An 11,958-nucleotide genomic window follows, 5' to 3' on the forward strand; every position below is an offset into this window, starting at 1 on the left:
ACACTATTTCACTTTTCACATTTAAAAAAAATACCTCCCTATGATGCTTAGCAACAACATTACTCACAAATGACAAAACCTTCTGTTAATGTGTTACTAGTGTAAGATGACATTTATTGAAATGGAGACATTTCATCTGAAGAAAGGGAAGAATGTAAGATTAGATTTTTTTTGGTGAATATTTAGTAAACTTTTTTTTTAGGGTTACTGAAATAAGTCACATATTTCCATTAATTGTAGCTTCATATTGTACAGTGTGGTTTGAAAGTTTGGGCACCCCAGGTAAAAATGTATATCAATGTGCATAAAGAACCCAAGAAAAGATGGAAAAATCTCCAAAAGGCATCAAATGACAGATTAGACATTCGTATAATATGTCACAAAAATTTAAATTTACATTTTCAATTATGTTGAGGTCAGGAGATTGTGAAGGCCATGGCAAAACCTTCAGTTTATGCCTCTTGATGTAATCCACCGTGGATTTTGAGGTGTGTTTAGGATCAACTGGGGTGCACAAACATTCAATCCCCACAGTATTCTGTTCCTTGAGTTAACAAGGGAGCTTTCTAACATGTTGTACCCTGCCTGTAATTCAGTAACAGTTAGGTTGGTGGAGGGATATGAGGATGAGATGATGAAGCACGTTTTGTTATGAGTCTTGAGTTGTCCTACACTTAGTGTGTCATTAAAAAGTGGACCAAGTTACACAGACAAAGCTGTCTCCGTGCTCCTACTCCATCTATGCCACGAAAGTGTAAACAAAAAGACGAGTTACACTAGCATGCCCACCCCCTGTACCGTCAAAAAACCTTGAATGTATAAAAATAATGATTATTATTATTATTATTAATATTAAGAATATTACTATTGTTATGCCTAACCACAATAATGGATACACATTAATTTAATGTGTCTCTTATAAATGGAAACGGCAAAAGCATCAGGAACTTAAACTGAAATGACCATAGATCTAAATCACCACTTCTATGATATTAAATATAAGTTGAATAAGTTTGCGAAGACAACAGGGCTGCCAGACTGTAAACCTAACCCTAACTGTCAAATGTACTATCTGAAATCTACCCGTAAATCCATAAACTGTTAACATTACCAATCAATGGGTAAATCCAATAAGACCGTGTGGGATTTTTTTTGTTGGTGATATTTTTGTATTTATCTTTTTTCCGCCTTTATTTTGTAGGACAGCTTAGGTGAGAAAAGAGAGAGGGGGAAGACATGCAGGAAATCGTCACAGGTCGGCGTCGAACGTGACTCTGGGATTTGTAGTTTCTTTTTTAGTTGCCTAACAGCGTCAGCGGAAGTATTTTGAATGTACGTGAGCTACTGTAGGTCACATTTGTTTGCGAAACATTACCACGATGGAGGCAGCTAACACAGGTATTAAACATGTCTGCTCTCTTAAGTGCATGGCGTACCTATTATGACGTAACGTCACCTTAGTATCCAAGTTACGTCGCTCTTTATACAGCTTTATTTAGCCCCGAACGTTCAGGAAAGACTAACATTACTCAATGTTAAATGGACTCGTTTGGCTAACGTTAGCTAGCATAAGTAAACTAAAATGGCAAATTATAATTATTCTTCGTGTCTCTCCACTAGGTTATATGTACCCTGTCTAAAATGGATATATAGCATTGAACGCTGTTCGGTCGTCTGCATGAATGTAATGAACAGTGATGATGTTGCCCCAGGATGCACATATACAGTATATGCTAGAATGTGTGTTTCTAGTGTGAGTACACTAAAGCAAAAGTCAAGTAATTATTAGATAATTAACATAAGACATAACATAAGAGGAACGCACGGGAGATGACGACACTGACCTCCATGGTTCTGATGGTTTACCTGTGTATCTGTCTTTCTGTTCCCCCTGCTCTCCCAGAGATCAACCTGAGGCATGTGGAGAAAGATGTCCTCATCCCCAAAATGATGAGGGAGAAAGCCAAGGAGCGCTGTGCTCAGAAAGTTGAAGGTGTGTGTGAGAACCCTACCCAAAAGTCCAACTTAATAAGTAAAACTCTAGTTTCGAAAAGCAGGACCACAGCCATTATTGTGTTGTGTTTTTGTTGTTGTTGTTGCTGGTAACATTTACACCACACATACAAATTAATTTCCTTTATACATTTTGCAATTGGACGAAAATTGTTTTGTCTTTGTTCAGGGATGTAACTAGGATTGAAAGACAATCTTACTTAAGCGTTACTCGAATGTTAGATTTTAGATACATCAAAGTCTAACGACGTCCCTGTCTTTGTTCATCAGATACGGTTTAGAAGCCAGACCATTCAGCTCAGAACAATTTCCTGTATCTGTGTCACGTTGGTTTCACTACCGCCACGCTTCTTTAGGAGACGAGGTCCTGAGTGTATTGATTCCAATGAGAGAAGTAAACGGGAACACAGATTATGACCTATTCTTTTGCCCCATATTCACCGAAGTAGGGCTGCACAATTAATCGCAATTTTATCGAAATTGCAATATGGACTAGTGCCAAATCCAAATCTCAGAACCGTCCCAGTCGAAATCGTATCCTACAGACTAAAGAAAAAAAATCTACATTTGGAAGTCATCCTTACAAAAATCCCACTGTAATAATATTTGATTGTTAAAATTTAAATATTTTTCAATGACAATGAGAATACTAATAAAAAAAATTACCATTCCCTCAAATATCGTGAATCATATCGTAATATCAGTCAAAATAATCAATTAGATATTTTCCTTATATCATGCAGCCCTACACAAAAGGAAATGTTGGACCCTCAAGGTCACAAAGCATCTTTTACCTTGTCTTTCTAACCCTTCTTTAACTCAGTTGACCCCCTAAATAGTTGCATGCATAATGGTTATACAACAGTTATACAATTTATAATCCAAGTTTATCAAATCCCTCGTATATTTGCCATATTCAATACACCCCTGCAAACTGACAGTCTTTGTATTTAAGAAGGGTAAAAAATAAACCTTCATAATATACTATTTGTTCAGGTGAAGTTAGGAATTTGTACTACTAACGCCTTATTATACTCAGCATGAGTGAGCAGTGGGTTTAGTGCGCACTGCACAATCATGGAAGTATGACAGGATAATTCATTTAGTCCCCCGTTGTGATCATGTTAGATGATTAGTTTAACTGATAATATTGAGTTCGCATGACAGTTAAGCATCACAATAGGATATTGCGACCCACCAGTTTAGTTTTGTAGTGTGCATTTTAACTCCAGAGAAATTAGAGGAAATTGTAGATTTGGAAAGCTGTAAAACAAAGAAATGTAGACAGTGTTGGAGAACCCCACATATGTTTTTTATTTTTTATTTTTTTTTAGACAATATGAATACACAGTTCATTAATGTTCCTTATTTATGGTTTAACTTGAGAAAATGTGGCTTAAAGTCATCTTATAATAACCTGTTCACCACACTGTTTGTCTGAGTATGTGTGACTCCACAACTATATTTAATACATAGGCAGTCTAACAGAAATATGACTCTAGCCAATGATATGTGTTGTGTTATTTTAATTACAGCCACAAACCTCTCACTCTCACACTAAAGATGGATTATTCAGTAAGGCATTTAATGTTATAGTTCTTTTTTAAATGATAACGTCATAGTTTTGGAATTATTTTGACACCTGTAGATCATAATCTGCACCACTACATGTGTTGGTTTGGAGGTTATTTATTATGTTCCTTTTAATGGAATTTCTAAATGAGTTTTTTCTGTCCTTTTTTAATCTTTTGATTCTATTTGGCTAAACTGGTTCCCACCAACATGAACACCCACTTCTTGAGTCCTTTTAATTTTCTCTGAATGAGGAGCAGGCCAGTTGGCTTAACCAGTAGCATGGCTGCAGCTTTGCTCACATGGGCCCTGTCTGCTGCAGCAGCACATCAGCCGGATAATGACTAGGTGATGTGGTTTTGTGAAATCTGATGACAGCTTGTAGGAGCCCGTGTGTACTGCTCACGCAGGGAGACGGTGCACATGCTGCCTAAGGTGATGGGGCAGACCGTGACTGTGTGGGTAGTGGAAACCCCCCCTCGCATTACTAGCTTCTCGTCCTACTCATTTTCACACCTCCATGTCCGCCCTCTATCATGTCATTCTTCATGTCTGTGTCTGCACTGGGCTCCTGCATGTGTCTATGATTGTGTTTTACAAAGGGAATTTAAAAAACCAAAAAGAATCTAGTAGTATGTTGTCTTGTGTGATCTGTCTCCACCATGCCTCTAACACACCACAGTTGTATACTGTAGGCTTTGTTGTTGCACCTGACAAGTACTACTAACCTGTAGGCAGCATCTTTGTAGTTTTATTTGACCTGACGTGATTTTTCCTATCGCATTGATGATTCATGCCAGTACTTTCGCACGTCTTTTAGATTCAACCATTTAAACCACCCACATTCCTAATGAGCAACCACTTCTGACATTGACATTGGCTGCTGTTATATTTTTGCTTTGATTTGCAGAAAGCTACTCGGATGTAAATTGAATTCATTCAGCCTGTGTCTGGATCCCCACTCTCAAAATATGGAATAATAATTAAAAAAAAATCTTTCCCAGCTACTACTACATACTTTTTCACAATTCCTGTTTCATTTATTCATTTCATCATTCAGAAATACATAAATCTTGCTCAAATCCTGACGTTTATGTTCTGTTTCAAGTAATTATGTATTAGAGGTTCACACTTTTTATCCTCCTCTAAAGGCCCAAGTCTCCCTAAACGTTCATGCCCCTAGCTTCTGCTTTCTACTAACTAGCAAACTACACTTCTGCATCTTTAAAAATAGCAAACATAGCAGCCTGAAGTAAAGGCGGCATCACACTTTTCTTTAGGAGGGCGTCTTCCGACATAAAGCCCGTCTCGTAGATCTGCCTTTGGTGCAGCTGCGATGAGAAAGGCAACCCTCGGCAGCTTCTATTAGTACCATGGGACAGGGATGAGGCGTTTGCTGATTAGATTAGTCGCACTGTTCTGCTTCTCCAAATTGGTTTTGCAGTTGGTTTTTCCTCATCTGCATCCTGATGAAAGTGTCTGTGTGATAACCATACTGATGCCACTGATAAAGGTAATTACTGTATGATGTCAGTTGTCTAAAAGGGGACATAGCAGGGCAGCCTTTTTTTAATTAAAGCCTTGAGAAAGAGCTTGCTAACAAGGTGAAGACTCAGTCTTCCGCCTGCTTCTTATTGAAAATGAATTCCACTTTTCACACGCTCCCCATTTGAAAAGACCTGTAGTGCTGGCTTTTTCTCACAGTACTTTTTCATATTCGATTGTCTTTATGTATGATAATAGAATAGGTTTTTTTTTTAGTTTTTTTTATACATTTTCAAATTTAGAATATTTGTTGACAGCCCTAGCAGGTGCTGGGCTGACTACAGAGCCAATGTGGACACTAGGCGACAACAGCTAGGGAACATTGGTTTCAGTTTGATAAAAGGCTGGAGGCCTGTGTCCAGGTTCCTTCTTGTGGTGGAGTGTGAAGATGAGGCCCATCTTGGTTTGCTTGTGGCTACTTGTCTTCCTTTCGGGGCCTGTACTCTAGTATAAGTATAAGGTAAAACGTAGGATGTTAATATATTTTAAGCAAGTTCTATTCATACATTTATGAGGCTACTGTACATGATGACCGGTTCCTCTTCTCCTGCTAATTTCACCCTCTCTCTAACACCTTCCTTCTCTACCTCCCTCCAGCCTTCAACCAGTGCTGTAAAGACACGGGTTTCCTAATGGTCTTTAAGTGTCGAGAGGAGAATGCAGCACTGAAGGAATGTCTGACAATACAGTGAGTCTTTTGCAATTTCCTCTGCAACACTCAGCACTCGCACAGTAAGCTGCGTTATCGCACCAACACCTTCTGCACGGGCTTACCCACTCTGTCAGCCGCCCTCGCACTCTCAACTGTTGTCTATTAAGTCTGTCGCCTCAAAACCATATAATCAGCATACAAATGAGTCATACAGGGATATATTAATTCTGTAAAATAAATACTGTACCTTCTGTCTTCCACCAGCTACAAGGACCCCGCGTTCTTCGAGCTGTGTAAGCAGGAGTACATCCAAGAAAAACTGGAGTTTGAGAGGACAGGGGTCCCAACAAAGAACAGGAAACAAAAAGTCCCAACTAGCATGTAATGAATGACATGACAACCAAATAGCTTTTGGAAGGCAAAGGTGCAGAGTGTGAGCCAGAACCAGTCCTACAAACCAAGAGTACATGGTCATCTGGCAGGGCTTATAACTTTAAAAGGCACAAGCCTGTGTATTTAATTAAAACATGTGGAGTGACTAAAACTGGTTTTAAATTAGAGTGGAATATAATTTAAAAAAAAAGGCAATTTCTTTGTTCTGTATAGTTTCAGAATGTTCTCCATCAGATGGCCAACATGATCTTCTTATCAGCATTTGCATTACATTTACCAACGAGCTTATTGATTGATAGAATATGTAGATCCGATCATACAGTCACCTCCTGTACCCAAACCCAGTGCAGAGCTTTAGCTTCGGATGTGTACAGTCAAATTGTTCAATATCTGCTGAACACTTGTGTGTTGTCTTTAGAAGGGCCTCCTTTGTTAATAAAAAAAGAATTTCCAAAAGACTTTTGAAGAAGTTAAAGACACTCATACACTATATGTAAGAGACCTCTGACTAAGCAATGCATTATATGTGATAATGTGACATATGTAATGAATTGTGACATTGTAAATAAAAAAGTATTCAGTAGCAGTACATGGCATCAGTGGTAAATGAGACCAAACATGAAATGTTCATGAATGCATTTTTTCCCAGATAAACCTTTAACATCCTCTGTTATATTCAATCAAACATGAATGATATGTACGTATATCATAGAGGTTTGGACATTCTTTACACAGTTCAATTCAGTGCATTTTGAAAGGTAGCTGGTAATTTAAGAATTTGGATTGCTCTTTTATTAGCATTAATTGGCACAGCTGTGGTTGAAAGTAGTCTTTGTGACAGTGAGCCGAGCATCAGCCTGTCAGTCAGACCACACTAACACGACAGTCTGGAGCTAAATTAACATCTTAAACAGATTACGTTATCGGTTATAATCATGTGTTTATTTTTGATGTAGTACAATTTAAAAGTAGAAACATTTATTTTGGTTCAGGTTCTGTCCCATTAGAACAGCTTCACCTTTTGGTGTCTTCGTTGAGCTTTCACATGAGACGGTTCAGTCCATCTGTACAATACGTTGTGCGTTTTGTATCAGTAATCTCGAGGAACCGACAATGGCACATTATGAGTAAAAAAAAGTCAGTGAGTTTCTGTAATGGGGTATCCTTTTCGTTCATAACAAAGTGTATTTATCTCCTGGTATGGTCAATATTTTTTCTGTTCTCTTTTTGGTGACGGCTGAATCACTGTTGTAATCCGTGGATGGGACAAGGCAGGTGACAGGTTGGTTGCCTCACATTTATTATGAGATTATAGCAAGCATGTCAGTATCCGGCACTTTTTAACAAGGCAATAATGTAATCTTACTTAAAGGAGAATTACGGTCAACTTTGACATGTAGCTCTGTTGTTTGTAAATTTGGGGTGCTGTCAGTAGAGAGAAAAACAGAAACCGTGTTATCCTCCTACTAGCGTTAGTCACATTGCTGGTTTAAACTGTAAATGCCAAAGCGTCCAGTTTGATTAAATGGAACCACAGAACTTAACGGAGTAGAAATACAGCATCACAGCCTCTTCCTTATCCTTCGTTTAATTGATCATATTTACAAACAGTCTGAAGTGCAGTAAATCTAAAATATAATTCATATCTACTGTACATTGCATTTTGGTTTGCAAATAGTTTACAGAAGTATGAAACTACTGCTGTAAAATAACATTTCTTAAAAATTAACAATAAAACCACAGTTTGGAAACAGACTGAAGAAAATGGAAAAAACAAAAAAGTATTTTCAACAACCAAGGGCCTTTGTGCTTTGTGCACCTAATTGTCAAGTCACAGCTCACATTTCTTCAAGTTCATAGACTTGTAGTCTTGCAGCCATCGCAGAAAGCTCTTATACACATCAGAACGGGGCGGGGCAGAAAAACAACAGAGCCTATGGTTTGGAGTGCAAAACCGCGTTTGGCAGAGTACCAAAGCCCACCATATACATTTATACAGATATGCACACTCTTCCCTCTGGGAATCTTTGTATTCTACGCAAACTTGTGTTTTAATTTTGTACATCAGTCAGTTGTTTATAATCATGTGACTTAAAAAGAGAAACTACGCCCTCACACAACAACCTGCCTCATACTGCAAAACAGATGTACCATAGATTAACATCAGCACAGTACAGTGTTCAGATACATTTTCTATAAATCAAAATCTCTGCAAACCCAGGTTTCCTACTTAATCAGGGTTTAAAATACACAGGAGTGTGTGTGAAGCCTCTTCCACGAGTCCTTCACATTTAAAAACATCCAACAATGCGCAGCCTTACATCTTACATGTCCCTTTACCACTGCGAAAAGAAAACATAAGCGATATTGTCTGATGGTAGCTCTGAGAGATTTAAATATGTGATAACAGGCCCATTAAAGGAGGCTTGCTTGAGTTGTAAAGTCTCCACGGAAATCGTGAACAGCAAAACATGTTTAAATTGAAATAATTTGCTACTCCCTACGCAATATCCTTGAAAATCCAAATACTGTAAGTGCATTCTCAAAAATGATTTGGTAAGCATTGGTAAATTGACAGCTTGATTTGATATAGAGCTTTTTCACGGCAGACATTTTGACTCGTCACAGTAGAACAAGCACAGCTGAAATTGATAACCTTAACGAAGTGTCCCAGTAAGCTATTTCAGTGAGTCAGCATGCACAGAACCAGGGCCTCTCCAAAGTGGAATGCAGCCATCATTGATGGTTTTGAATACGCCTGTGCTTTTCCCACGATGACATCTCAACATGTCTGCCGTAAGAAAAAGGTCTATTGATCCGTAAGGACTTAACAAAAATAACAATTTTGAGGGGACAAAAGGATGCCATTTGGTAGCTGTTATAATTTGGAACAAATAATCTGATTATCCTATGGTTAGTCTATGTTCTTTATCACAGTACAAAAACAATCACATCAAGTCCTCATACCTACTCATCTCCTTCACATGATCGTGAGACATACATGGGACTACATACCTTTTATACTTTACAGCGATCAAATGTAAAAAGACTTGCATTGGACAGTACAGTTTTACAAATTCTAGTACAATGCTGTGGACCCAGTGATCACTGGCCACAGGGAATGGAGAAAGAGGCCCTTTGAGCCCTATTAGGTTTTATTATGACGATATACAGATACAGGCCGGCGAAAGATGCCCACACACTGATCTGCACACACAGGCACACTCTGTTGGATGTGTGTATATGCACACAGAAATACAACTGCTTGTATGCATGCTTGCACACACTTATGCATGTGCATACAAGGACACATACACACAGACAAACTGTTCTGCTCATCAAACGTTCCTCTGCAAAGTCCGATATGTTCACCGATGCGGTGTGCAGAGATAACAGAGTAATGAGTTAACCGAGTCTTTACCTCCAAAAAAAGGCCTCCTCTGGCCTCAATTAGCTCCCGCAACGAGCAGGTCCAGTGCATTCCAGCCCAGAGGAGTGATCTTGTCAACTTAAGGCAGGTTAGGTGGTAGCTATGTGGCAGGGTTGGAGAGTCCATTCCTTCATCCATTCGTTTATTTTCCGTCCAATTACACACTATTTTAATCATCTATTCTCCCACCGAAGTTTCCCCTCAATAGGGCTTGGCCCACTCGGCATTGGGGGGGCTCCTGGGACTGCAGTTTCCAATGGAGGACGAGGAGTTGGATGCAGTGGAGTGTCCCTCCCAGAACATGGCATCACTGGGTTTGGGGGGGCTGGGGAAGGAGCGCGAGCTGTCGTCCAGGGAGGCTTGGTTCAGGGGGGGCGGGGGCAGGACGACCGAGCAGGTTTCGCTGCCAACCAGAGCCTCTCCTGAACAGCTCTGGGAGGGCCAGATCCCGTTGTACCAGCAGTCCTCCCTCAAGCTGTCCGGCAGCATGGGGCCTGACGGGCCGCCGACAGGGGGGCAGGGGCGGCCGGAGCACGAGGGGAGTGGGGGGGCACTAGGGGGGCGAGGCACTGACGCCCGAGGAACTGCGTGGTGGTTGTTCTTTTCCACGTCGTCCAGACACTGGACTGGAACTGTGGAGGCAGCTAGAGACAGACAAAGAGGTGGGACAGTAGAAGGAGAGGGAGGAAAGATGAGAGCAAAAGGCAAATAAAGTTTCTTATGAGTCCTGCTTATGTTTGCATTATAATTCCAAGAAATACAAAACAATATTTTGACTATCCTTCCAATTGGTAATGCTAATACTAATTTCACTGTGATGATATGGAGACATATCATCAAGGAGAAACCACACAAACTGTCCATTGCCAAAAGGTGACACTGCTCTGTCAAATTCTTGGTTCATTTTTTACTTATTCTTTGATCATATATTCCTAATTCATGTTTTTTTTTCTCAAAAAAAGATTTTATACAATATTTTATTTAGACAAAGTTATTGCATGGCTGAAAAGATAAAATGAAAACAAAAGCTTTTCACTACCTTAATATTTGGCATACAGTTCAATTTGAGTGCACTTCAACTGCAACTGTAAACACATTGATAGAGCAGAGAAGATTATGGGTAGGATATATTTAAAGGTAATTCAAAGCAATGTATTCTTTATGTCTCAAGAGTTGATAATTGGCATTAACTACTGAATTTTGTAGACATATGTGCATTATTAAAAGCTATATATACACATTTACTTGTATATATACTTCTCCACTTATAATGAATTTCTACATCCATAATACGTAGAGAGTAACAATAAGTGACAATCGAAGACAACTTAGATTTGGTAAGACAGATGAGATTCTTTTTATTCCATTTTTCTTTGTAAAAGGTGGTGAGGTGTGTATTAGAGCTGCAACTGATGATTATTTTCATTGTCCATTATTCTGTTGATTACAAGTATTTCGTCAGTTAATCGAATAGACTGGGTCTATAAAATGACGTCCTCTAATGTCTTGTTTTGGCCACATCTCAAAAATATTCAGTTTACCGTCATATTGGAGTGAAGAAACTATAAAAAAATTCACATTTAAGAAGATAAGATCAGAGAATGTTTTAAAACTAAAAACTACTATGAAAATAGTTGCATTTTAATTTGCTTGTCGATGAATTGCATAATCTTTGCAGCTCTAGTGTGTATGATTTGTTCTTGTAACTAGTGTTTGTCTGTGATATCAAGCTGGCAACATAAATAAAGCCATCTTCTCTTTTTTTTTTCCCCAACAGCTGGAAGAGCTTTGCTTTTGTATTTGGCACCACCGTCGCACCTCTGTACTTATTTCCACATGGATTAAACTTAGGTTTCTAAAGAGATTTAAGAATTCCATGATCCCTGACTAGTTAATAGGCCTCATCGTGTAAAAACAGAGAAGTGAGGTAAAATCTCACGCCGTGCAGCAGGCATACATATCGTCCAATAAAACCTCTGCACCATGTAAATATCCAAAATAATAATTAGGCGTTTGTTCACCAGAACAAATCAAACAAAAACTATGCAAAAACTAAGCCACGCTTTTATTCCATACAAAGTATACCCGTATACAACTCAGATGTCCTAATCTCACACACAAACACACCCATATACACACATGATTATGTTGCCTTCAAAAACATTTTTGAGAAAATAGAGTTCCAATGAGTTTCTCCTCCCTCTTTTGTATCTCCATCTCTCCATCCACACATCATCCCTCCCTTCCTCCCCGCTACTCTTCCATGAGAAGGTCTCCTGAGTCTAAGATTTGAATAAAAGTGATTCCAAAGGACGAACATTAGAAGAATACAGATGCAAAATATAACAGAATA

General features: G+C 38.9%; 2 protein-coding genes across 2 annotated transcripts in view; one reads left to right on the top strand and one right to left on the bottom strand.

Moving 5' to 3' along the window:
• The first annotated feature begins 1,290 nt into the window (after positions 1-1,290).
• cmc1 (C-x(9)-C motif containing 1) lies at positions 1,291-6,761 on the top strand. The gene is made up of 4 exons (XM_032519643.1): positions 1,291-1,398; positions 1,904-1,993; positions 5,728-5,818; positions 6,047-6,761. Exons 1-4 carry the CDS (start codon positions 1,380-1,382, stop codon positions 6,165-6,167), a joined length of 321 nt encoding a protein of 106 aa, XP_032375534.1. The 5' UTR covers positions 1,291-1,379; the 3' UTR covers positions 6,168-6,761.
• A 2,997-nt stretch (positions 6,762-9,758) lies between these two features.
• The window catches only part of azi2 (5-azacytidine induced 2), a 13,919-nt gene continuing 11,719 nt past the window's right edge, over positions 9,759-11,958 (bottom strand). The window contains 1 exon segment of the mRNA XM_032519642.1: positions 9,759-10,249. Within this exon segment, the coding sequence (XP_032375533.1) occupies positions 9,807-10,249 (443 nt within the window). The 3' untranslated portion in view covers positions 9,759-9,806.

Source organism: Etheostoma spectabile, chromosome 6, assembly GCF_008692095.1.
Source record: "Etheostoma spectabile isolate EspeVRDwgs_2016 chromosome 6, UIUC_Espe_1.0, whole genome shotgun sequence".
NCBI classification, from domain to species: domain Eukaryota; kingdom Metazoa; phylum Chordata; class Actinopteri; order Perciformes; family Percidae; genus Etheostoma; species Etheostoma spectabile.